Source organism: Aythya fuligula, chromosome 8, assembly GCF_009819795.1.
Source record: "Aythya fuligula isolate bAytFul2 chromosome 8, bAytFul2.pri, whole genome shotgun sequence".
NCBI classification, from domain to species: domain Eukaryota; kingdom Metazoa; phylum Chordata; class Aves; order Anseriformes; family Anatidae; genus Aythya; species Aythya fuligula.
In genome coordinates, this window is record NC_045566.1 from 4,681,768 (window position 1) to 4,709,299 (window position 27,532).

Below are 27,532 nucleotides of genomic sequence, written 5' to 3' on the forward strand. Positions count from 1 at the left end.
GTGAGATGAAATGAAAACTGCCTTTTTGTGACCTTCAGGAGTATGTTAATGCAGTCTCTTACCTACTAATGTACTTCAGATGGGTTCAGAAAGACCTCCTTTCTTCGCCTACGCAAGAAGAACTCAACTAAAGTTTTAATTTATTATTATTTTTTTAATATTAGGCCTAAGTTGCTTTTACCTGGGAGAAAAGCACGGGACTGAAACTGGCATAAAGTGATACCCACCATTACCTCCCTGTTACACATTGTAACCCCTCTGCATGTCACTAAGAACAATAAAGAAGGGTCTTAGCAATGCTTACAGAGATCTGGTGGGGACAATTCCACTGTCCCCAAGGAGGGAGCCTCCCCTGCTGTCTGTCTGATCTGTCTTCGGTCCAAACTTCTGCCGTCCTTTGATATAAATGGCTGCACTGCAGTCAAATGCCTCCTCAGCATCCAGCAGGACTGGAGAAGCATTATATCTTTTCTGATAGCAGCATCAGAAACACACCATATATATAATGAAAGTTATTTGTGGACTGTCTCCCAGATAAAAGGCTGGGCCAGTTTGTGCAATCAGGCACATCAACAATTTCGCACTGATGGGTGAAGTCGTTTAGGGGGGGGGAGGCATGCGAGAGATTTAAGCTGCAAGCGATGCACACCACGTTAGAGGTGAAATTAAAGAACCTTTCTCAAAGGTGTTATGTTCCAAAAGCGATATATATAAAAGTTATGGTTCCATTTATAACATTATGAATTGAACTTGTCTAAAATGCGTGTTGGATCCTCGCCTTTAAGCCTGAATTAACTCTGAACCTCAGCGATGCTGCCGATAGCTGCGCAGTCACCTTCAGGAGGCTGGGCAGTGGGATGGGGACTGGGGGCCAGTCGGTAGCAGGGAAATTGGGGCTGGGGGCAGGTGTGAGAGGAGTCAGTGGCAAATCTGGGTGGGAATTTGCATCAGGCACTTTGTGAGTATTGCAAAACTCTTTTCCTTGCCACCAAAGAACTCTCCACAGCTAATATTTGATTAAAAGACATGCAGATCTTCACTGAAAACCCTTTTAACCCCATATAGCTACAGAGTCCTGCCCTATTTGATTCCATCCTGTGCACTGTACTCTCAGTGCTGTACCCCAGGTCCCTGCTGTTGATGATCCCACTAGGTAATGTTGCTGCCACCTGTCATGTGCTGTTTGCTCTCCGAGCAGACAGCCTCTCTTTTAGGGGTAGCATATTTTTTTTCCTTTAATATAGGGGTGGTTGCAAAGTACAGAGGTTACAGAGATGTTTGGTAAGGCAAGAGCAAGGAATTGTGCCCAGCGATTGGAGCTCTGCCCTTGGGAATCCTGCCATTTCACACCTGCTTTCACAGCACACATGGGCTTCCTCAGTTCATCCCCTCCACAAGTGCCAGCGAGTTTTCCCTGCACAGGAGCTGGGTAAAATAACTTCTGTTTTTCCACGGCAGCAAGGCTGCTTCTCCAGGTCTTCATCTCCCAGCTTCAAAATCAAAGTCCCGGAGCAGATACCTTGGAGAGAAGGGCTTGGATTAAGACGAGGGCTTTATATTCTGCAGCAAAACCGGAGACATCAGCACTGCTCTGGGGTTTGGAGGAGGGCTTCATCCACCAGCCCTGCTCCTGGGGAGCAGCAGGCAGGGCACAGGCGGTGCTCGCTCCCCCTCTGCTGGAGCCCCGCGGAACCGCTGCGGGAGGAAAAGGCTGGGGAGGGCAGAATTGGGGTTAGGGACCCGGCAGAACAAGGTAAAAGCTGGGCTGCAACCCCCCACACACATGCAAACACCCCCCCGAATGGGATTGTGCCCTGCTAGCCGCTTGTGGCCATTTCTCTGAGTTTGGAGATGGGCATCCTGCTCCAGGGGTGACATCCCTGCACACAGGGGGGCTTGCAGCTGGGTGGGCTGCAGGATCCCTTCTGCCCCCAAATGCTGTGTCCCTTCTGCCCCCGACCAATGGGACCCTTCTTCCCCAGACCGGTGGGTCCCTTCTGCCCCTGATCAATTCCACCCCAGGCCAGCCATTTCCATCTCCTGCCCATCCCTGCCAGCTGTAACACGGGAAAAAATCTCATCAGGCTCTCCCTTGCCAATAACATTTTGTCCCTGCTCTGTTTCCAGAAATATGTCACAGGTGAATCAACTTAGGTGTCTTCAAGAGAAGGGTGGATTGTCCTAAAATTTCCCTAGGCTGCACCAGGCACACCAACCCCCTTTCTGAAAGTGCGAGAGATTGGGGTAAGTGATATTCCTGAGGTGTTCCTGTGGCTAGTTTATGGTAAGACTTGGGAAATCCAGAAAAAGGACTGTCCTGGACCTGTATAATATACCTGTAACATACAATAAATTCTATTGTTCATAAAGTTGCTGAAAAGAATAAAGAAGGGGAAATAAGTCTGCTGAATGCTGTGCTTGCAGCCCTTGGACTGAGGTGTGTATATAAGACGGTATTGAATCACTGCAAAAATAATATATTAATAATATATTTAATAGGTTTAAGTCCTGATTTTCTGCCCGGGTTCTCCAAGGAAGCTCGTGGTGCCTCGTGGCCCTTTAGGTGACTCAGCCTGGAGGAGATGAGCAGAGCTGGCTCCCCCTGGGCACTGCTTGATGTGTGCAGCACCGTGGCCGCCCTGTGCTCCACCACAGTTATTATGACCCAGTGCGATTTATGGCAGCCCCAGGGCTGCTTTCGAATGAGGTGAGGCAAGCGGGGGTCCCACCAGGGCTAGCACTCACCAAACGCTTGTTTTAGAGACACCTTTGGCTTGTCTTTATTTCTTTTAGGGCCCGCAAGGAGGATACTGCCCTGTCCCTTTCCGTAGGACCCCAGCTCCAAAGTCACAACCTCCCTGTTCTCCAACACTGCTTTAATTCAGGGCCTGCGTTCATAGCACTGGGCGGCTCGTAAATCCTCCTCAGCCCCTGTGCACAAAGCCACCATTCATTCTGGTCACGCCACGACTCCAGGCTGGGCTTGGGGGACTTCCCTGCCGGCGCGCGGCTCGGCGGGACCCCCTCTTTCTTCTCTGAGACCACCACGCAGCAGCAGGGCTTTTCATGTGGCCAGGAGTGAGACTTAGGCTTTGAGTCATGTCTCCAGTGACCAAGCCTTTTATTTTCCTTCTTTTTTTTTTTTTTTTTCTTATTTTTTTTTCATTTTTCCCCCTTTTTTATTTTATTTTATTATTTTTTTTCAAGCCCTCAGCAAGCTTGGCTCTGACAGGCTGGGTCATGAGAGCACCAGTCCTGCTCCCAGGGTTGGTACGGGTGGTTGGACAAGGCCTGATGCCCACGTGCAGAGAGGCAATGCCCATCCATAAGCCACATATCACCCCTATTACCATCAAATCATTGGAAAGAAATTTCAGATGCCTGAGACACCGGACACACACGGTCTGCCAGCAGGTCCCACACATCACAGGCATGTTTTCCTGCAACCACAAGGCCTCCTGGTGCTGCAGGGGTTCTTTTCCAGGCAGATCCTTGGGGATGGTCTATGTGAGAGGTAGCTGGGAGTAGGGCCAGGCTGACAGGGGCAATCATTGCTTAGGAAACTCACCTCTGAGTACTGCCCAGCTAGGGCTTGATGCTGCTGCCATCCCTCTGGTCTACAGAAGAAAGACCAAATAAATCTGATCAGTTATGGAGGGAAAGGGGAATTCCCGTGGTTCTCTTCCTGCCAAGCTCAGCAGCTTTGCTTTTCCTGGGAGATGTGCTCTGCAAAAGCACGGGATCAATGTTTGGATAGAGCCTTTCAGGCTCTTCTCCAGGACCAAAACATCCATGAAAAGCCTTATTTGCTCATATTTAGCTGGCATGCCCTGTGGACATCAAGGAAAAGCTCACTGAGAGGAGGAGCAGCTTCACCAGGGAACAAGTACAGATTTCAGCAAGGACAACAGTTTTTGCTGGGCTCTGCTATCTAGGGATGAAGCAAACACATTTCCCCTCTGGGAAAATGCCTGCTTTAATCCCTGCGAGCTCTTCAGCTCAGGCTGGGTGGATGCAGTGGGATGGGCATCGCAGCAGGGAGACCACAATGAGCAGCAAGAGTCAGTGGGGCTCTTTGTATTTTAAAGGTTAGGGGCTGTGTGTGGTGCTTCCCCACCTCCAGCCAGGCTGCGAGCCTTTTCCACCAGCAGTGGGAACGAAACCAAAACCTAGGCAGAGGACTTGTGACAGTTCGATCCCTGGCTTGCAAAAAGGCAAAACCTCCCTCCAGCTGGAGGGCTGATAAGATAAGCAGGAGGGAAGGGCTGAGCCCAGGTGAGGTTCTCCCCACCCCGGGGGCAGAGCCGTGGCCCAGGTGTGTTTCGGGCTCGCTCCGCCTCGCCGGGCAGCAGGAAGGGTGACGGAGCAGGAGGCAGGAGGGCACCGTGGGGCTGGATGGGTGACGCCAGCGCTGAAGAGCGAAGCCATGGACGTGGTAACTCCCTCGGGCTGCTCCTTTCTGCTACAGCAGGGGCTGAGCTGCATGAAATGCTTGCTGCTTGGCTCCCCTCCACATATTTATATACTCAGGGCTGCGGGTAGTAGCTTATCCTCCTGGTGAGATAAACGCTCCTAGAGCTGTTCTGCTCTCTGTGGAGCCACACGGGGATGTTTCCCTGCCCCAAAGCAGGCACCAAGGGGCTGCTGGTGCCTGGCTTCTTCCCCACCGATCTGAGATGAGTGGCAGTGGCTCCCTTTTAATTTACTGAAAAATAGAGGTGGATTTTTAATTTTCCTAAATTTTTTTAGAAGAAGCCGGTGAGTTAATGAGTAGCCGGCGGCTACGTGTGGGCAGAGGGCAGCGCCAGTTACACATTCACCCATGGGAACTCCCTTGGTGATCCAGAGAGGAGAGGAAAACAGAGGCACGTCAGGAAGGGAGCGAGTAGTCCTTCCTGTCCCCGTCTTCAGTAGGGTTTCTCTCCCTCTGTCGATTATTTCTAGAAAAGCAGAAAGGTACTGAGAGTTCAGGCTCTGTTTGGTCAGCCCTTATAACAGCACAGACCTCCAGCTGCTGCTCTCTCAGAAAGGTGCCCATACTGAAGCCCTAGGCTGAGCTTTATTCTGCTTCCTAGCATGATATTAATGTTAGAAGAGCACTTTATTTATAGGGAGAAAATATGGAAAGTTTAGCTGTCCCCTGACTCCATAATGCTTGTAGCTTTCCGGCCAGGAAAAGTTTGTTTCCTTTTTATTCTCTCCCTCTCTCATCTTGCATGCTCTTTTGCCAAGTGCATTATTATTCCCGGTGAATTATTTGGCCAGATGTAGCTGTAATGCACGCTGTGAGCTTTTTCCAATCCTTTAAATTTATGGGTGGCTTCTCCCCACTGTGCTGACCACTCTGATTTACGGCTGGGTGCCCGGCAGCCTGGGCTGGGGGGACAGGACTTGACGTGTGCCCTGAGCTGGGCGAGGGGCTTCCAGGGCTCATCTCCCTGAGCTGGCTACAGGCAGAGCTGGGGAAAATGCCCTGTTGAGACCTGGAGAACTCATTGCACAGCACAGGACCTTGCTGAGTTCAGCACAAGCTTTGTGGGGAGGGAGGTGGCATCGGGTTTGGGGTGAGATTTATGCCGAGCATCCCTGCAGCCCCTGCCAGGAGGTTTGGGGCACCCGGTTGGGCTGTCTGTGTCCCTCCTGGCTTGTGGCATCACCACAAATATCCCAGGTGGCTGCAAAATGGGGAAAACCCTTGTGGTGAAGGTCCCTGTGAGTGTGTTAAGCACAGATTACCTTCACATTAATTACACGAGTGGTTTGAAGCTGCCGTTTCAAGGCGAGAGCAATAACAAGTTGAAGAGAAAAAAGGGAGCCTTGAAACCACCTCTGTGCAATCCAAGGTGCCAGCCAGGGGGCTGCCCTGTCTGCCCCAGCAAGTACCCAGCCCAAAATCCTGTTTCACCTTGCTTGCGGTGCTGGGCACGCTGAGACACGCAGGTACTTCTTCTTTTGCTTTCTCTATCTCCAAGGGTGCTTCCGGGGAACTACGTGTTGCAGAAGCAAAAGGAAATCAGTAAGGAGAGGTAAACAGCGCTGAACTCTTCAACTGTTGCTACAGCACGTGCAAAAGCTTGGTGCAATCGCATTAGGGCACCGCGCTGCTTTATTTCCTGTCTGGCATCGCTGGAGGGATCTGGGACACGTGGGATTTGTTTTAAACCTGATTCATCCTCCGTATGCTTCTGAAAATTCCCACTCCCTGTAGGCTCTCTGCTAGATTAGGCTGTCTGGGCAGCTTACACGGCATCACACTGCTGACCACTAATATGAAATATAATTGGAGCAATTCAAACCTCTCCCCCAAGGGCTGGCTCTTTACATCATGCACTACCCTGTGAAAGTAATAAAGTTAGTGAAAGGGGTTATTCAAGAGAAATTGTCAGTGTTTAATAAATCGTGCAATTAAATGCAATAAAACCTCAGTATGCTATTCATCTGTTCTGCCTTAACACTTAAGGCTGGGGCTTTTTTCAGAATAACGAAGTTCTGTCCCAGATAATTTTTTCCAATTTCCTCATTAGACAGGTTCTCGTGAAGCCTTACAGTTCTCAGCACTGAACTACACTGCCAGAGTAGTGCACCTAATGTAATCATGGCATATAAAAAGTTATAGAGCAGTTCAAGGACTTAAGTAGCTCATAAATTTTTCTTCATATTTTCTCCTTAGTTCATTTTGGGGCTGAGTTTAAGCTGCAGCATTGCAGCCAAAAACTGGGGTCTTCTTTCTGTAGTGGGGCATCGAGATGTCTGGGGAAAAAGGGATGAACAAAATGTTCCAAAATGTTCCCTTTCAAAGTGTGGTGTTACTGATTTTTATTTATATATTTATTTTTAATCAAAATTGTATATAACCTTGGCTGTATGGGAGAGGAATCAAGTGTCTTAGCCAGTGTTCATCACCCAGCCCAGGAGATGCTCTTGCTGTTCTCGTGTGCCACATGGATGGTTTGCATGCCCTCTGCACCATGGGGTGGGAACAACAGCAAGTCTGAAGCCTCCTTTTCTCTGAAACAATCACATAAATTGCCTCTAAAAGCAGATGTTTTCTGCTCTCTTTTCTTCTCCCACCCAGGAAGGTGTGACTGATTTCAAAGCCCTCCGAGCAAAATTTCAGAACGACTCCAACCTTGCCAACAAGCTGGTGCGGCCATGCCAGAAACCTCCCCCCAAAATCGCACCCAAACCAGGCTCTGGAGGCAGTGGCATGTCCAGCCCCGTGCCAGTGAGTAAGAGAGAAGTGCTCGTACCCAAACCCAAGGATGAACTTCTCCATCCTGCCTCCCAGCCCTCTGCTCTCGCGTGGTGGGCCAAGCTGGAGCGCACGGAGCCGACGGAGCATAAGGAAGAGAGCAAAGGAAATGTCTTGGAGAAAGGGCTGAGCTCCCCCAGGATCAGCTCTCAGAAGCCTCCAATGCCCTGTTGCACTGACCAGCAAGGACCGGTCCCTGAGGATGCTCCGCTCTCCAAATCTTTCCACCGTGCCCTGCAGATGTGGGAAAACACTTTATCCTGTGGGGAGAAAGCAAGCACAGAGCTCCCAGCCCAGCGGGCGATGAACTTGTACGTGAACCCTCGCCCGGAGCAGAGGGTGATGCATGCTCCCACTGTGCTGGAGAGCAGCAAGATGCAACCAGATGGAAACCAGCCTGCCTCATCCCAGAGGAAGGATGCTCTGCGTGGCCTCGGGCTGACTTCTCCCCAGGCTGCCAGGAGAGATGGGAGAGCTGCAGAGAGCACTGCAACAGTCACATTGCAACCTGAACGCCATAAAGGTATAGTAAGCTATAATCTTATTATATACATTTTATATATTTATATATTTATTTATTTATTTATATATATACACACACGCACGTGAGCGTATATAGGTGTTCTGAATCTGCAAGGTACAGCACAACAGGTAGGAGAGGAAGGCAAGAGCAAGCTGGGCCCCTCAAAGTGTGATGTTAACTGGCTTGTTGGAGTGCTCCCGTTCTTCCTTGAAGGTCCTGGAGATAGGGGAGGGTTCCCTGATTCCACTGCATTTTTCAAAACCCCACTCTAAGAAATCGCCAAATTTCTGAGAGTAGAGTAAAGTGTGAGAAAAGGAGAGCATCTTATTTTCATTTGCCTTGGCCTACTGCAAGGTAAACATGACTACAGCCTGCTGTTTGGTTTTCACAGAGACGTACAAAGGCTTTTATTTCTTGCAAAGGTAGTTTAGTTCAAATAAAAGTGGTTTAAGCCTGAAGTCTCTGTACGCTCTCAGTTTTGCAGCAGGTCACACGTCAGCAAGGAGAGCGTGTTCTCCTTGCAGAAAGGGGAGCTGAATGCAGTGAGGTTCCCCTGGCCAGCATCATGCTGAGCAGCAGGGCACTGCAAGGCTGAGTCTTTATTTACTCTGGAAAGCTTCCCCGCTTGGGCTGGGTATAGAAAACAGCCACAGTCCCAAATCCTGGCAGATTAAAGAGTTATCGGTACAGAAAATTAGGCTAGTGTTTTATAACCAACAGGAAGGGAGCTGTTGAGAGTTGAGGCCCTGACATGGCAAACTTTGTAAAAATCTTGAAAAGTGGCATTTTTCTCCACTTTTCCATTCTGGTAGTGTGGTAAGAGCCTGTGTTATGGGGACGCTGACCTCAGGGGGAAGCAGTGATGGTGAGAAATCACTGTGTAGAAACTAGTGATGCTGGGCAGATTTGTGCTGCAAGGAGGGGTAATTGTGCCTGTGTTTGTGGTTCCCTGGAGCAGAGCCGGAGCATCTCCTGTGCCATCTGGGAGTGGGAACAAGCTTGAGCAGCCTGGGCAGCAAGCCACCAAAAGTGAAACCTCTTCCTTCAGCTGCGTCCCTGGGTCCTGCCCCCAGAAAACCCCCAAGACCCCCGAACGTTGATCTCAGCTCTTTCCGAAGTGCAATGCCTTCAGTCCACAGAGGAAATGAAACAAGTAAGAGATTTCTAGCCTTTCTCCCCAAACCAGCCCTTCAGAAAACGAATGAAAAAGTACAGTTCATTGACATCTATAAGACGTGTGGAAATGAGGGGTCGTTGCTCATTTCTCGCATCCTCCTCAAATATTAGAAAGAGCTGATCATTGGCAACGCAGATGTTTTTTGCCCTTAATCTGGGGAAGGGATCTAGTGTTCCTTGTTGGGCGCCATCCCCCGTGCAGAAACCTGCCTCCCTTCTTCCTGCAGCTCCATTGCGAGCGCCGGCAGCTGCTGCGGTTTTACGGCCAGCTGCAAAGCACTGCGAGCTGATCTTTATCGCCCCGCTTCAATGCGAAATGCCTTCGCTCCGGAGCACACGGCTGTGGGAAGGCACAATAAAATCGGTAGAAACCAGTCTGCTAATCCCCCCCCCTTATGTTTTAAATACAACAGAGGGCAACGTCGTTAAACGTTCCAACATCAAGAAACGCAAGAGTTGAATTTCCCATAATAAAACCCTACTGATGTTGCATAATAGAATATTTTGGCCTGCTTATTAAGCTGCTAAATGCTGTTTCTTTATAGATACGGGCTTAATTACAGCCAGATCTGTAGGCACAACTTTTACTGAATTCAAAGGGAGCTGCATTTCTAAGAAGGGCTCAGCTAAAATCTTGTTGGCTTACTGAGCCTGTGCTTGTTGCTCTGCTCTGGGCTTAGCAGGAGTCACAGGCAGAGAGATTTTCACTGGAAGTCTTCCCTAATGTGCCTGCCTTTTCTAAACATGTAAATGGCACAGAGGAAACTAGTTATTTATATGTCATCACTTGCATGCCCTATCAATATTGCTCAACTATTGATCTCTAGAAGGCCTGAGACTGTTGCCTGGAAACACGAAATAATGACATATTAACATAGCCACATCCACTGGCAATCCTATTTCATGCCCATCTCTGTGTGCTGCCTTGAGGAAAGGCCTCCCCATTGCACCTCTCCGTCCCTGCAGATGCTTTTTTGCCTCCAAAAGCTAATCCTCTGTGTGTTTGTGTGCAGCTGCTGAAGACGAGGATTACCTGATCCCCGAAAGGTGAGCATGTGGTGGGGGCACCCTGCTCTCTCTCACCCACCGAGGTTTTCGGCAAGGTGATGCTTTTGAGAGCTGTTGCAGAAACAAAGCCCTGGCAGGTGTTGGGGTTTTGGCAGCAGCCTCGCTGTGTGTTTGTGCAGCAAGGGCAGTGCTGCCCCTGCCCTCCAGCTTCAGCTGCCTCCAGATGCCCAGGTGAGAATTTTATGGGGTGGCCACCCGAAACTCTTCACTGGGAGATGTGAGACGGTCAGTTCAGCTTCTGGTGTGGCCATGTATGAAATGGATCAAAAAAATCTCAGACACGATTGTTTTGGTGTGCTAGGTGATCCTGACTTCTTCTGGTATGCCTCTGATTTGTCATGAGGGGTCGTAGGGTGATCCCAGATCTGTACCAAAGAGATGTTGGTTTGTAGGGAAGTGTTCATATACCTGTTTTTGACAGGTTTATGGACGTATATATATATATATATATATATATATATATATATATATGTGTGTGTGTATATATATATATGTGTGTGTATATATATATATATATATATATGTTGGATGCACGAACATACTGTGAAAATGGGAAACAGAATGGCTGAACTAAAGGAAAAGGAGCCAAATTCTTAACATACCTTCAGCGCCCAAACAATGAGCTCTTGCAGCAAACAACACAGACAGTTGTGCTTCTCACATTGTGAGGTGTTCCTGCCAGGGCGGGCCTGTGTTTTGATTAACTTTCAGCCTTTACTTGTCAAAGGAGAACTGGTCAAAAAATAACCAGCCCAATAACTGTTATGCACCACAAGGAAGCTGTCCCGGTAGTTCATTACATCAAGATTAGCAATCTTTCTCTCATACTTGTGATATGGCCTTTACAATAGGTCACTTGTTAAATATTAACCATGTTGTAAATGGGGAAACGAATTAATTGCATAACAGCAAATAATGGGAGAAATTTTCCTCCCTGAATCCCAGAGCTGGAAGCCTCACCAGCTCTTAGGGACTGTAATAAAAAACAGTCCCTCAAAGCCCCTGGTGTTATTGCTTGGGGCACCTAATCCTGGGCTCCAGCTCCTTGTTTGGGGATAAACAGGCAGGGATCCACCTGCCCAGCTGTGTTTCAGGTTCAGTGGAGCACTGTGGTGCTTACCAACCATGGTCTGGTGCCCAGCCAAGCACCAAGGATGTTATTTTACCCCAGGAATGGGGAAGTGAAAGGCCATGGTTCTTCCTGACCAGGAAGTCCTTTGGTGTCAGCACAAGTTTCTGCCCAATTCTAGCTGTCATTTCTCATTCTGACTTCACAGCTGTCCAAACGCACCTTGAGCTCTTTGTTCCTGTTGCTGCAGTTTGCAGTGACTACCTGGTTCTTCCTCTGCTGGAGCTCAGTTGTGGCAGCAGGATGATTAAAGGGAAACCAATCCTTCCCTGAGGTTTATTATAGACTTGGTGTTAACAGATATCCCGTGCAGTTCTTGCTACAGATCTTCCTGATGCTCTCTCACCCAGGGGATTGCCTCGATGGGCACCCAAACAAATGAGCCGAACTTCCCTTCTCCTACTGTTTCACAGGTGGATGGGGTTGGAAGAGGCTCTTTCCCCCACTCTCTTTGTGTTATTTTTTTAAGTTGTTTGTATGAAAGAACCTAGCTTTGCCTGAGAGGACTTGTGTTTCTCCCTGCACCCGTTCCCAAATGGCATTAATCTGAATTTCTGCAGGAAGAAAGGGAAAAAGGAGGTTGAGGAGAGAGGGTCTGGGGTGGGAATCCAAATATTGAGGCTGTGTGGTGTGGGGCTGGATGCTGCCAGCATGGAGCCCCTCACTTTTTCATACCTTTGTATGTACCCTTTGATACCTGTTTTTGCTTTTTTTTTTTTTTTTTTTTTTTTTTTTTTCCTGCCTGTTTCTGTAAGTGAGAAACAGCTTGCTGAACAATGCAATGGGATTGTTGTTATTATTTAAGTAGTTGCAGTAAGCTTGAAAATTGTTGCACTCAGATTTCCATGGGCTTTTTGTTCCGTTTCTCCTTGAGGTATCACAGTAGGCAGAGGACCATAATCCAAGTACAAAGTCCCCTGATGTGCTTCAAGCTCTGTATCTGCAGCAGAATCTCCTAAAGGAAAAGCAAGTGGCAGTGTGGGGTCACGGGGAGGCTCAGCTGAGCCCTGCATTGTGCACAGGTCTCCTCTCCCTCTGAGGAATTCTTGATTTCACTTTGCTTTCTTGTAGGCTCGGTATCAAAGCACTTGAAGCTCTTGTCCTTAAGATGAATACATTTTTATTTTTTTTCAGACTTCTAAAAAGGCCAGAAAAACACTTTTTCTCTCTTTTCTCTCATCCTCTCAGTGCTCAACTTGAAGAGCAGCATAATTGTGAAGAAACCCTGATGTACCCGAATCAGTCTGGAGACACCACAACCTTGTGTGTCATTGAAGGTACTTTGCAAGACTAGACTGTTAAAGAAATCGCATGTTGTCTGGGACAGCCTTTAAAAAAAGGCAATATTATCTCTTCTTCAGCTGAAAAAAACAACAGTTGCACGTTGGTTGGGCTGAACAGATGACTGCCTGTATTGTCTCTCTGCACACTGGCAGGGTATAAGGACTCTGGGGCACTGACCAGAAAATAAGTCAGCATTTTGGTGGTGAGATGCTGCTTACAGTAAAAGTGCAGTGGGGAGAGTTCAACAGACATTGATCATGTGGAAGAAAAAGGGAAGAAGAGAGTAAAGTAGACCTAAGTATCGTCTTGGCAATGAGGGCTTTCAGTGTAAGGCTCTCTTCCACCTCCTCTTCCATCACTACTTCATTCGAGTATAATTTTCTCTATCAGAGTTGCCAGTGCTCTGTGGTTGTTTTGTTTTGTTTGTTTGTTTGTTTAATATTTGCCACTTGGAGGTGAAATCAGTTTTTGCCTTGTTTTTTTGTTTTAATCTCCCATTGGAATGGGAGCAAAACAACCTCCTTGGGGAGACCCATCAAAACCCTCTTGGGTTTGCCCCAAAGACTGTGAAAATTGTGGCCAGCCTGACTTGATGCTGCAGTGCTCAGAACGTAAACCAGTGCTAAACAACAAATTCAAGGACCCTGGGCAGTATAACATGGTGAATGTGTGCCTGGATGTTGAGCATATGGGCTAAATTTGGGGGTTGCAACTTGAAGTACAGTGATCTAATGTTTACTAAAAACTAATACCTGTTCACAAATATCTTTTCTAGTACCAAAGGTAGAGCCTCAAGAACAGAAGGTAAGTCTCTTCACAGCCTGTTTTGACCTTTCAGGTTCAGCTGTACTGTACATCCAGAGTTTTCCTATCTTAGAAGCTTTTAATATTCATATTTCTTATATGCTGGGTATTTCTGTATGTTTGTTGTCTGTGAAGACTCTCAAAGAATAAATAAGAAAATGCAGAGGGGACATGAAGATTAATGAGGTTTCCAAATACAGTCGAGGTGAGAGTCAATTCCCTTGACTTCCTCTTCAAACATGTAAGGAAGTGGTAACACCATCTGGACATTGGTAGGAGACCAAGTAAGTGTCAAGCACCAGCATCAAGATCATAAATTCTTGAAGGCAAAATCCACTGAATTGCTCTGGAAATTCCTGCCAAAGGCAAGGTGGTGCTGGTAATCCCTCTTTGAAGGCATAAAAGCAAAAGTGAAGTAACTTCTTTGTCACAGCAGTGTTCTCTGAGCTTTGGCTCATAAGTGAGGGCAAGGTTTGTGGGAATGACCATACGGGTTCTTGTCCTCTGCTGCAGGGATCCCTGCTGCTATGACCCAACACTTCTCATTGTACCCTGGCTACAAAACCGGTGGCAGCTCACCTTGTCAGGGGAGGCATCCTATAGGGTGGTGCCTGGAAGGGATTGCTACAGGTGTCCCCAGGGAAGCCCAGAGTGGCTGCACAGCAGAGTCTGTGGCGCATGGTGGGTAACTGGGCTGAGAGAGCAAGTCCCCTCATGGCAGGGAATGACTGGGTGTCAGTTCTGACTCTGTTAGAAGAGGGAAAACTGCATTTTAGAAAAGGTCAAACTCCACTTTCAAATACTGACTTGCAAAGCAATCAAAATTGTCCAGGAAACAGCATAGGCTTCCAAATGCACTTCTCTGTGCATGATTTGCAGAGAGGTTCTCTGGCTCATCTGTAGTCTTATTTTATGGAAGGTTGGAAAATCTTTAAGTAATAAAAAAACATTCCTCCTTTGCTGTAAGCTCTCCAGCCTGTAATTGCTGTTTTTCTGACCAGTAGCTTCATTGGCCTGATCCCTTGCACTGTTATTTTATTTCTATATAGTTTGTCAATATGTGTATCCCCTGTCCTGCAAGCAGAGGAAACATCCTTGTATGATGACTATTCCAAACGTGAAATGCTTCTGGGTTCTCTAAAGAAATATTTCTTTAAATACTAGCTGACAGTTGAGGTCTTGCATAAAAGTTTGACTGCTGCAAAAAGCAGAGTGCCTAAAAGCTTTCCTCTTCTTTATTCTAGAAACAGAAGACTCTTCCCTTTGGCAAATCCAGGTAATTTCCTTTCCATTCTCCCAGGCTGCTTCTAACCCCACAGCTAACCTAGGTTAGGGTTACGATATTGCAACGCTCAGGAAATAGAATGAAATTTCATACATTTCATGACCAGGACAATGTAGAAGATCAAGCCCTTCTGCATCAGCACTCAAGATTTCTCAGCTTGTTTCATTATAAAGAGTTGGTTGAGGGGGTTGTCTCTTTCCACTGACACACACACACACACACACACACACACACACACAAATCTTGTTTTCTTACTGAAACTGGAACTCTTTCAGTGTAAGAAAGGAGAGGCATTGAGTTCTCAGACTGGGAAGCCCAGCTCCAGACTGGGAAGTTCCAGCTCCAAAGCTGTGTGGTAAGGCAAGGTCCACACCAAATTTCACCCTGTAAATGGCACATTTCAAACTCCTGGCAGTGTTTAATTACTGTCATTAGCTGAAGTGTTTTGTTGTTGTTGTTTTTTTGTTTGTTTGTTTTTTGTGGGAGTTAAAGAAACACATGATAAAATGGTATCACTTCTTTGGGAAATATGATGCTGTGGAAAAAAAAGTATCATTGCTGCCTCTGTTGCTGTATCTCCTTCCCTAAATTGCAAAATAATATAGCAAGGGGCAAGTCCCATGAGCCAGGTACCACCTCTGGCAAGTGGATCTAGCTACTCCATTGACGTTACTAGAAAACAGTCATCTTAGCTTGTTTTTGTTTTCCAAGTAACCAGTGGCCTTTAGATCTTGAATTTGCCCTGACAGTACCAGTGTTTTTTTTATGGCACCTACCCCATTCAAAGGGAAAATGAGCTGCTTATTGTGGCACAGTCATAAAGCAACATGTTTGTTGGTGACTTTACTTCAGTGTCTCTTTTCTGAGATCCCTTTCATTTCTGAAATTTTCAGTCCTTGGAGAGATACCATAGAAGATGAAAAAGAGGAGAAACCAAATCTTGAAAGAGTGAAACAGGAACTAAAGAAAATACTCAAGGTATCATATCCTTAAGACTGATTTTAATAGCTACTGAAGGTTATTTCTTCTCCTCCTACCATCCTTTTGTTCATGAAACACTTGAAATATTTGATTCTTTAATCACCTGTGTTTGTTTTTTTTTTTTTGTCTTCTCCTTTGTTTGTCCATTGCCCAACTGGCACTGTCTAAAAGACCTGTAATGCTGCCAAGCAGCATGTACATCTACCAGAAATCCCTGATGGAAAATAGGTGTGAAACCCTTCTAAGTCCACAGAAGGATAACTTATATTCTTATATATTAACTTATATCAGAAAGCTGTTTCTGAAGGCTGTATCCACTGAACCAGATGTCTGATCTCAGGCAGGTGGAAACGAATACGTATCTCTCAGCAGCCAAACCAGGGAAGATGGTAGAGGTGGGATAAAGGCTCTGCATGTGAAGCAAGATGTGACCAGTACCCAGCCTGCAAAGCATCCTACCCCACAGGGGCTGGCAAAAGACAGAGCAGAGCCCCGTGAGTATCTCATTTGGCTGTTGAGTGTTTCCTCAATCCTCAGTCCCATCTGTTGCCCAAATGTCTCTTCCATATGGGAAAAGACATTAAATTTGGATGGAACTCTTGAACCAATTTAGTTAAACCAGGGCAAAAGGTTGCATGCACATTTATACTCTGGTCTGAATCATTTATTTTGGCTTTGCAAATAGCTTCCTAAGTTGGTTAACCATCTGCATAACTCAAACCGAGGTGTTTGTTTTTCTAGCAGATTGCCCTTATCCGAGAGAGCTGAAATCCATCTCCTCTGCTCCAAATAATTTATTGAGTCTCAGAAAAGGGTTTGGCCAGGGCTTGTGGTAGAAACACACGTGAGCAGGATGAGAGCCTGGCGTCTCCCTCTGTCTCCTATTAAGATGGACGACAATTCCTTGCTCTATCCTCTCAGTGGCTCCAGTGAGTCTTCTTGTATGGTTATGGCATCTGACCTTGGGATCCTCCTCTCAAGGTGCTCTGAGACAGCATCCAGAGCTGGTGACGTGCACCTGAGCTGCAGTTATACCCAGCCATGTCTCCTCTGTAAATGCTACCTTTGCTTCGGGTGTAAGCGTGCGTGAGCTGTGTTTTGCTATGCCTTGACCCTGCCCCTGCAAGCCATTAGTGTTTTGTGGCAGGATTTCAGAGGTGCAGGAGAGAAATGCAGCTCTGCTGGGCACTGTGGACAGAACAGGGGTGTGATGGAGAAAGTGCAAATTGGCTATGGTTGTTATTGGTGTGGTTCTGGGGATTTGTTTCTTTTTAATTTTGAATTACTTCATAGTCATTTTCCGGTTCGGTTGGTGTCTGTTTTTGTAAGCGGTGTTTCTGGTTTGCTTGACCGTTGGATGGCTGGAGGCAAATTCTCGTGGGATTTTTAATTTATTTTATTTTATTTTATTTTTTTTAGAAGTACTCATGGTGGGCCTCCTGCTCCACCAGAGGGGCTGATTTGAGAACTGATGTTCCCTCAAGCCCCCATTCTTCTTCTCAAGGAGAATTGCTCTCTGGGGCCTGAATGTTTTGCAGAAATTTCTGTTGTTAGCTAGAGCATGTTGTGGTGGTACATGCTTCTGGTGAGAGCCAGACACAGGTATGGACCTGTGTTCATTTAGGAATAGTATCTGTTTTGATTTGTGTGGCTGCATTTCTTCTAAATATATTATTCCAACACTTCTTTTAAATTCATTAAGCATTTAATATTGCCACTGAACAGAGTCCTCTGATAACTATCAGTTTCTAACCTCGTGAGGTGCAGCTCTCATGCTTTGTTTCCATCCACTGGTGGAAAACACTTCTGGGAGGCTCTCCCTCCTCGTCTCCTTTCCAACATGTTGATTTACAGGTGGATTCCTGATGGACTGGCCCATTATTTGGGTCTAAGCAGCTCTAGAAGCCATGCTAAGCCTTCCCTTTAACCACACCTGCAAACATCTGTGAATAGTCCCTTGGGAAGTTTTCAGCTGAGGAGGAATTGGCTCAAAGCTGCTACAACTGAGAATACTGATGGATATTTAATTTATTTTTTTTAAAACATAAAATATTTCAAAACTTGAGGTTATTTTTTTTTTTTAAAGTCTTAAAACTTACACTATTTTAAAGTTCTTCTGAAAGTAGCTCAGAAAAGAGACTTTTCTGGACTCCAACTGCCATCCTCAACAGCTGTCCTTGCCTTGAGAGAAGTTGCTGAGAGAAGCTCCCAAAGCAAAAAATCCTTTCTTGTTTCCAGCACGCTACATGTATGTTGGTGCTCCAAGACCAGGTGAAGAAGAAACAGCTTTGAGCCAAAATACTCTGCTGACACCAGAGGATGTGTACGATGATGTTGAAGGACTGCAGGATAGACTGTGAGTATGGACAGGGAGGGGCTCATTGCAATGGCTGAAATGAAATGTCTTTGATAAAATAGGCTGCAGCAAACCCCCAAGTAATATTTCTGTCTTGTCTTCTAGCAGCCATGCATCAGATGTCTCGAGTCCATCTGCTTCAGGCAGCAGTAAGTGCAGCACATGGGGTAGCTCAAGCAGGGCTGCTTTTAATTTGGGCTGGTGCCTGGTAGATGACGTGAATACCTTCATTTAACTTTCAACATCTATAGTGTCTCCTCGGGCCCGATTGCTCTCAATTCCCATTAAAAGCAGTGGGGAGCAATACACGTGTCTAGCATGGAATTCATTTGAGCAACTTTGAAGCCTCTGTTAGGGTAATATGTAACGGCCTGGATGCAATTTGTCCAGCAAAACTCACCTCATTGCTACTGAACGTGGTTTGTGATAATGGCATGCCTTGGTTTTAAGTTTCAGGAAGCAACTGCGAAGAAACATATGAAGATGTTGAGATCGGGGGTGATAATCCAGCAAAAGAGGAGTAAGTTGCAATTTATTAGCCTGTATTTCAAACTTGATCTCACATGCCAGGTACTGGCTGCAAGCCTTGTTTTTCTAATGCAACTCCAGGAAAGTTGTTGTATGTGTGGGTTTCTGCCCCCCTTCCTCTGTCTTTCCCCTTTGGCTGACACTTAGGGAACAAAAACCAGTCAACAAAATTAACTCCCTTAGCAGCAAGGCCTTTCTATGAGAGCCTGCAGCATTCTCCATCCACTGGAAGTGCTCCCCTTACGGACCCCTGCTAGCGCAAAGTCTTGCTCCCCTCTCGGGCAAAAGCCTGGTTCAGCTGTAGCTGAGAAATGGCACCTCTTCGTATGCCCAAGGGACAAATGGGGACACTGTCCCCATAAAAAGGGACAAAATGCTGACATTTCAGATCACAGAGAGTTGGAAAGCTGAAAGGAGTCCAGGCTGTGAGCTAAAGCCTGCAGCTGACATGCTCCAAGTTACTTGCAGCCTGCTCTTTTTTTACAGGGCTTCTCATGATGTTTGCTTCCAGAGGCTGTGTTATAAAAGCAATGAGTTTTGCAGCCTCAGGTTTACACACTGCCTGAGCTTCCCAAATGGTGAAATTTGAAGTTAGTTGTGTTTTTACTTATTAGTTTTGTATGGTTCCCTGCCCTTGCAGATTTCCTGCATCCCTTTGTAAGAAATAGAGACAGCCTTTGGGAACGGCATATGGGCTGCGGATGCTGCACACAATTACTTCGAGTGCATCTGGTGGCTCTCTTCTAAGGAGCAGTGTGGGAGGAATAATAAGGTGTTTCTGTACATCTGCTTTTCCCTTATGGATGTGGGACTCATACTGGCGTGCATCTGGATTCAAGTCTGGCTTAGGCATGCATCTAAAGCCTGCTCCTCTCAGAGAGGGGGGAAAAAAAGTAGAGCAAACTTGAAACCCTGGAGTTTATAAATAACTGGGCAGTTATTTAGAGGTGATAGCATCATTTCTCTGCTGATTGTCCACGGGAGTTGTGTGGTGGAGGTGCACAAGTGTCTCCAGCCAGATGTGCTGGTGTCTGCATCCCATCCCTGGACTGCCTGCAGGGAGCTCCAACTCCAGCTTTGCTCCTTCCCCATGCCTGTCCTGCACCTCTGTGTACATAGGTGTGCAACAGTAGCAGAAATTAAACTCTTCTAATTCATGGGAAAATGGAGGAGCAGAGCATCTTGCTGGAACTATGTAAAGAATTGTTGCAAATGAATTATTCATCAGAGCTGGGGCTGTGACCAAATTCAGGGGGTTCAGAGCTCAGTATCTTAACCCCCAAAGCACTCTACAAAACCTTTCTATCGTTCCCCCATGCAGGGCTAGCTATGCTAACACATACATGAGGTATTTTTAATAGCACTTGCGCATGGGTAATATCCCCCATGTGAGGATCTTGGTTCTCTGCAGATAGAGTAATAGAAAATCACTGTAGCTTTGCGGCCTCTCTTAAGCTCCAGAGAGGTGTGTGTGTGCAGTGGAACGCCTTTCTGAAGGGCGTACATGACAGAAATGTGTGATGAAGGGTGGCACAGACCAATCTTTTGGATGTCCTCCTTTAATGTGCGTTGTGTGCCGCTGGGGAATTGTTGTCCCTTTCATCAGGAGTTTTTACTCCAAATGCATCTGGATCAGTCTGCAGCTGCTCGGTCAGGGAAGGACAGGGAGAGACTTTGCCCCTTTTGTATTTTAACTGCAGTTAACACGAAAGTTTAAAGCTAGGCAAAAGATTTGAGCTTGGACTTTATAATTAGTCACCTTTCACTGCATCTTTGACTATCTCATTGAAACCATCATTCATCCACATGATGCTATTAAGGATAACGATAAGCTTAAACGATATTGCTGAAGTGAGGCTTAAGGTCTGCTGACTCTCCTCTACATGCTTTGGGATCTCAGGGGCTCTGAATACTGCACCTCATATACTTCAGTGCCTAGCGACTCTCTAATTTAAAATCTTTTCTGTTTTGGGCAGATTGGAAAGACAAAAGAGATTTGGAAACCTCTTTAAAATAGAAAAATTGAAACTGAATACCAGGTTTAAGGAAAACTTAAGGTAAGGAAACATTGATTGTCCAGCCCTTTCCCCCTCTAAACCTGAGCAGCTGTATCTGCAACAGTCTGAGATCAGGAGGACTAGAAGTAAGGAGTGAGTACATCTTTACCTGAAAAACAACACTCAGAGTGCTTTTGCCAACTCACTAGGAGCTGTTATGGCAGATGTGGACAGTGGCCTATCTGTGCAGCTTCTTTGGCATCAGCAATCTGGAGGAACTGGTCCTAGAGCAGCATCCAAGTTTTCTAAGGTTTTCTGCTGCCCTCTGTACCTTTCCAATACCTCAGCATGTTGCAGCTGCTCAAGGGAATGCAGAAACACGATACCTGCTGCCTGGACCTGTTAGCCAAAGGCTTGTTGATGTGGCTCCTCAGGATCGAGTGTTTTCTTCCAAATACCAGTTGTCGTCAAGCTGGCAACAGCATCTGCTGTTTAGGTTTACTGTTGAGTCTGTAGTCTAACAAGGGAGCAGCAAAAAGAAGAGAGAATATTGTATAACTTCCTGTAGGAACATACATTTTCAGGCATTCTTATTTGAGTATTTAAAACCCTGGTTAAATGTCCATGGAAAAACTCCTTCAGCTTTTCCCCAGGTGTACAGTGGCTGCTTGTAGAGCCTGTCCTTCACCTCTGCCAGAGTGTGCCTCACCTTGTGCATGATGTAGGGCCAAGACTGAAAAAAGTTACTTTTTCTTATTATTTTGGAAATTCCAGGTTATTTTCTCTTCATTTCCTCTTTTATCTGAGGAAGGGTGCTCTCTGGATGCACTGTAGACCTTTCACAACATGTTTTTTGAACACACGGCTCTTGTTGCTACCAGAGGGTAGAGATGACTAATTAGCAAGGGATGGCATTTTGGCAAAAGCTTTTGCTGTCAGGGATGCCATGCATCCAGAGCTGCCCTGCATTGCCTCAGCAGCAAATATGGCATGCCACTGGCTTGTTACTGCTCATGGCTTTTTTGGTGATGCTGATGTGAAAGCCTGCTTCTAAAAGCATCTTTCTCTCCTCAGATTGTTTTCCATTTCGGTACCAAATTTAGGTAAGCATCTTTCATGTATCTGGCTCTTGGGAATTTGTGCATGCATGAAGAGGAAAATGTATTGCACAATGGAGAATCAACTCTACAAGATTTTCAGATGGGCACAATGTGTAATGTGGCAGTGTTAATTTGAAGGCTTAATATAGGTTTATGCTGCAGTTGAGACTTGGGGTTTTGTTTATTTTTTGGTAGTTTTGTTTAAAGATCCTGAGGATTTGGATATATCTTGGGAGGCAATGTGGGCTCTCTGCAAAGCTTCATTGCTGATCAGGCATTAACTGCCTGCTGGAGGGACAGGGTTGTGCCTTCTGTAATTGGGATGGGCACACCAACTGTTCCCACCATGCGAGGGTGCCAGAGTGAACTCCCCGTGTCCTTGGGAAAGAAAACTGCCCACAAACACATCTGGCAGACCCCAGCATCTTGCCTTGTGCTGGAGTTTTGGCCATCTTCTGGAGCTGTGAGGCTCTTCCTTTCGCCTTGCCTTGGCCCCTTTGGGTTGAGTGGCTTACAGCATCCCCATCCTCTTCTGCAATAAACTGTGCTGAGTGCCAGACTTGGAATGACCTTTTTCAATTGTCTCTGCTGCATTTGGGTTCCAGCAAATGTCTCCCAGGAGGATATGGTGTATGACGATGTTGAGGCGGGACAGAGAGACCCCAGGTGAGGAGCAGGGCCTTCTTCAGGGGATGGACTAGTAGATGGGGCCCTTGGTGTGAGACTGGGGACCCTGCCGGGCTGCGAGGCACCAAGGGTCATGAGCTGGGCAGGACCCACTCCTCTGGACACAGTCCAGATGCACTCTGCTTGTGTGTTTAATTTGGCAAGAAACATCCCCCAAAATGTTCCTTTGACGTGACGTAGTTAGTGCCAAAGATGTGAAAAGGGGAGAGCTGCTCGCTGCCGTGCAGCAAAACTCAGATAGTTTTCCTAAGGAAGGAAAAGCCCAGCTCCCAGAGCCGATAATCAGTGCGGTCCTGGCAAGCTCCTTGTCAGAAAAATTACTTTTAATAGGAACAGCATGTCTTGGTGCCTGGCTGCCAGATGATCACAGCGGCAGCGTGTGCTGGTACAAAGCGCAGCACATGCTTGCATCTGGGTGGGAGATGCGGGGGGAGGCAGAGAGGGAAAAATCACAGCTTTGTACCAACTCAGGTTTGGGGAGGGGATGTGTCCTGCTGCAAAACCTCAATTTGTGTGGCTCTTTCTCCTCCCTCCTCTCAGAGAGAAGGACGACAAGTACAAAACCTGGATGCCAAAATTCCTGATGTCAAGAGATGAGAAGGACCGAAGGAAAAGCAGCGACGACGTGGACAGGTCTTTACTTGCATTAAGTGTTTTTCCTGTGTTGTCTGACTTTGTATGGGGTGTGTCGTGATGCGGTTCTCAAGTCACTTGAAGGAGCAGGATGCCCTTGCTTAAGCAAACATTGGTGTTTGGCTGCTGCTCCAGGGTCCTTTTCCTTTGAACCCAGCTTTTGGAAACTTTACGGAAAGTATTTTGAAGGCAAAACAAATTCTTGGATCAGAGTTGTGTACAAGTAGGGGATACCTTGAGGGTCTCATACTGACTGTGTATGTGTTCTTCCTGCTTCGCTGAGACAAAAAGGTGTTCCTTGCTATGCATTGGGCTGCTTTTCTGCCGTGCTCAGCCCCATTCCTTCTCTCATCATGCCTTGATTAAATATTTCATCTCCATAGATCAGCTGTTGCTGTTTTGGCAAGAACATTGTTTTTGAAGACCCATACACAGTATCCTGTGTGTTCCCCTTGCCCTTATTTAAAGTATTGATTTTTATTTATTTTTTCTTCCCCATCAATGTTTATAACATTGCCTCTTGCTGTACCATTTGTGCACGTAAAATTGAAGGTAAAACTTCGTTACCAGTGCTGCAAAACCTTGCATGGAAGCAGGCAATTTCATTTCCCTTTCAGATCAGAAAAATGTGAGCTGCAATGAGCTTTCCATGGCCCAGACCCTGTGACTTCAAACAAATGGCAATCAGTGATATACTTTCTGGGTTCCTACCACAGAGTTCCTGCATGGGGTTGCTAAAACACTGCTTGTTGTGTTGTGCGAAGTCATGTGCATAATTGTAGGGAATATCAGGAAACTGATGTGATTTCATCTGCTCCTTAGAGAGCACAGCTCCTGTGAGTGGAGTCTGCCAATGACAAATTTCTTAACAGTTTAGAAGTCCCTAATTTCAGCTCTTGTTTCCCCTTCCTCTTAAAATTAAAAGCATGAAAGTTAGCCAAGTGTGAATAATTTATTGCAAGTGTTGTGTGTTTTTTTTTTCCCCTGAAATGAATGTCACAACTGTAACCCCACATATAAACCAGAAAGAGTGGCATCTCCATATCCATGGCCCTTACTCCCCTTAACTTGGTTGTAAGAGCTTGTTTTTCATTTTATAGTGCCATATAAACTTCTGTTTTGGTGACATTCTCCTCCATGTGCTAAAAAGGCAACACAAACCTGCAAGGCTGTGTTGAGCCCTTCTTTCATTAACGGCTCATGATAAAAATTACCTGGGGACCGTTTTTGTTTGAACATAAATTAAAACAGGAGATAAATTGCTGGGGGAAAAGTCAACTGTCTTCTACAAAACCATGATTGATTTGAAACCCTTGATAAAGTGCTTATTTGTTCTCCTGCCGTTTACAGCGAGAACACTTGTTCCAAATGGAGATACCAAATGGCTCAAGTTATGCTCACCAATAAATTTGAGTTGCATATTCATCTGTTAAATAAAATAGCAGAATGAATGGTGTGCTTCGGTCTTGATAGAGTTCATTGCAGACAAACCTGGAGCAAGGCTCTGGGTTGCATTTCCTGCTGTCTCCCAGTGCCAGAGGACACCAAAATGATGCTCAGAATGTATATTTCTCTTGATGCAGAAGTATCCTCAAAATCAGGAAGAACAGTGCAGAAAAAATCAAGACGATGGAAAAAGAAGAGAAGATTTTTAGAGAAATGTTTCTGGTATGTGAGATTTTTTGGAGCTGTATCTGTGCCATAGGAGGAAAGCAGATATGTGTCATGTTTAAGAGTTGTACAGTGAGAAGTTTTTGGTTCTTAGCTATGCTGGGAGATAAATCCACCTGGTCTGCTGTGTTCTCCCCTCATCCAACATCTCCATCAGGGATGTTGTTGGGCTTTCCCCCCCTCTCCAGCCCCAAACAAAGCCTCACAACCTGTTCCCTCCCTCTCTCCCCGCTGCCCTTGAAGACATCACACACACTTGTAGGACGATGTGTGTTTTCATTTCCTTCCTGCAGTACGACAAGGAGATCAGTGTCATCAACACCGCGACTGCCGAGTGCTCTGTCCCCAGTAAGAGGAGAGCTGATCTCCCGCTCACAGCTGGCGAGCAGCTGGATGTGATCGATGTCACGGAGGGCAATGCAGTGATATGCCGCAACTCGGAGGGCAGATGTAAGTTTGCAGAAACTTTCTAGTATGAGGGGTCATCTTTCAATCTAGTTTTAAGGAGCAAATTGGCTCATCAAATATTATGTGCTTTGTGCATAGCCATAGTATTTGCTCAGGAGTTTACTGATTTACTTATTTTTTTTTCCCTTTTCTCAGATGGGTATGTTCTAGTGGAGCATTTAAACTTCAGGTAAATTTGGGTTTTATTTATTGTGATGCATGTTTTCTTCTCCCTCTATGTGGATATTTGAGATCTAGAGAATCGTGCTTTAAACTTCCAAAGCCAAGGGATGGCTAATGTGAACAGACACTATTAAATATTTCTTGTTTGAGTCTGCTATTAGTTACCCAGGTTTCCAGTCCAAATGCAGCTAGAAAAAAAAAAAAATGCTTGTCCAGTCATGAGCTGTATAAACTGGAGATTCTTGACTGCCTTCAGCTATGCCTTATTAATTCATATCTGCTTCAAACTAGGCCCACTCTGTGTGCATTGCCCTTCCAAAACACATCCTTAAAACCCCTACTGCGACAGTATTTCTTTGCATGCCCCATTGTAATTGCTACAAATGAACCTCCTATTGCCAATGTGTCTGTTGCTGTGAAATTCTCTTCTTTGACAGGCACTACTAACCTCCCAGGAGCATCCCTGCAGCGCCCTTCTGAGCTTCATGGGCCTGTGAGAGCCCACATTTGTCAACGGTACAGACCTGATACACATGTAAATAAAGTTGTTTGGTTTTTTTACACTTATAAACATGCAAGAGACTTTTTCATTTTTTGTCTATTTTGAATGAATTCACTGACTTCTCTGAACTTTAGCTATTTTCAGGGTTTCTTACTTTCTGGAGTACCTCCTTGTTCAGTTCTGAAGTGGCTTACATTTCTGTATTGGCATGAAAAAATCTTATGCAGAAAACAGAAATGTAATTACTCCACATCCATTCACTACTGTCCATCTTAGGGGCTGGAATTGCAAGGTTTCCATAAAGATTTGTTCCTCTAAAAATCAAATCATATAAATTTTTGATCTTGATAGAAGTATTGGGACAAGTATTTACTGCATTCTTGCTAGGTTCAGTATATAAAACAGTGGAAAAGTTGACTCATTCCTTTCAAATAATAAAAAATACATACATTTTAAAAAGTAAATAAAGCTTTCAGTAAAAATTTACTTTATTTTTGCAAGCTAACTCAGGCATCCAAGATATGTAAAGGCTGCCTTTTGGCTTCCCCCACTGCTTAGCAGCAGGTACTTACCCAACAGTTGTCCCTGTGTTTGGGCTGTGAGGCTGGGAGAGCTGAGTGCTTATTTTAAGAAAAATGCTCCTAAAAGTAGGAGGAGAAATATAAATTGCCACTGGCTTCTCCTTAGCATATCCAGTGGCTGGATACCTTTTCAACACACAAAAAATGTGGACTCTGATTTTGTGTTCCCGGGTCTGGCAGAAACAAACTTGACTATTGCTGTGCAGCCCCCACCCCTCCCCAGCGCTGTATCAGTGCGCTCATAAATAATCCTAAAAATGTAGATGGCTTAATTAGAAATTATTAAATGTTCCAGGCTTATGAAAACACAGCAAAATAAAAACACTGTTTGCCACAGGGCCATTTGAAAACTGGCATCGAAAAGATCAGAAAAACAGAGCAAATATTTAACGTTTACTTTAAAGTCTATACAGGCATTCTTATTTATTTTACCATGTGGTTACTATTAAGTGTGTTGGCCAGCATCCACCCTGGAAAAAAAAAAAGACCAACAAAATAAAACCCCAACCCCCTTCAAGCATGCGCAGCTCTGCAGGCTTGCCAGCCCAAATATTTAGACTTCTCTAGCAGAGATGGAGAGCTGGGGAGCTAGGGTGTGTACTTGGCTGCAGAGCAGCCAGGGACATGTGTCCTTCACCCCCAGACTTCCTGGGGAACGGACCCGATAGAGGCCAGGGAGATGCTAACTTACCTTTAGGCTCTCTTGTATGGCAATATTTAGGAGTGATCCCATCAGGAAAACACCTTCTTCATGACTGCTTCCTCCCTATCCCAGGATAGCTCAGAAGGCCTCACCTGTTAATAATGCACCCAGCGGATGCGATAGGTGAGTCTTGCATTAGCGGCACGTGCAAATTCTCTTTCGTCGAGGTGAAGCACAAAGGGCTGTGCTGGTGCTGGCTGCAGTGAGCAGCTTGGATAATGCACGGAAGCCTCGCAATGCACTTGAACTATTTTTCTTCATGGCCAGGTTCCAACACGTACACAGAGGGAAAGTGCCTGATTAGGATTGACTTAAGACAATACCAAATGCTTTACATACAGCACCTTAGATTAGATTTCCTCATTTAAACCACAGATTGGCTATACTTAGGTCAAGATACTGTTTAGGAAATTGAAGTTTTCCTTTCCTTTTTTTTTTTTTTTTTTTTTTTTTTTTTTTTTAAAATAGCCTTGCTGGTATATCCTGAACGAATCAAAACTTAGAAAAAATTAGCATGTAAATTTCAAACTCCCATTTCTTTTCAATATGGAAATCACTGTGTTAACATTTCTGATCTGCTGAATATGAGGGAGAACTGGAATTTCTTAAAGCCAGTTCTATCACAGAAATTGTGATTAAAGG

The 27,532-nt window shown here is 45.7% G+C and overlaps 1 protein-coding gene across 1 annotated transcript; it reads left to right on the forward strand.

Annotated features, from left to right (window-relative positions):
* The first annotated feature begins 5,682 nt into the window (after positions 1 to 5,682).
* Positions 5,683 to 25,551, forward strand: FYB2 (FYN binding protein 2). Its single transcript, XM_032192223.1, has 20 exons — positions 5,683 to 5,712; positions 7,076 to 7,775; positions 8,734 to 8,928; positions 9,965 to 9,998; positions 12,337 to 12,425; positions 13,208 to 13,236; positions 14,481 to 14,512; positions 15,415 to 15,499; positions 15,843 to 15,996; positions 17,741 to 17,858; positions 17,964 to 18,007; positions 18,315 to 18,378; positions 20,363 to 20,443; positions 21,458 to 21,486; positions 22,089 to 22,149; positions 22,711 to 22,803; positions 24,387 to 24,471; positions 24,768 to 24,924; positions 25,078 to 25,111; positions 25,542 to 25,551. Exons 1-20 carry the CDS (start codon positions 5,683 to 5,685, stop codon positions 25,549 to 25,551), a joined length of 2,124 nt encoding a protein of 707 aa, XP_032048114.1.
* Positions 25,552 to 27,532: the final 1,981 nt, after the last annotated feature.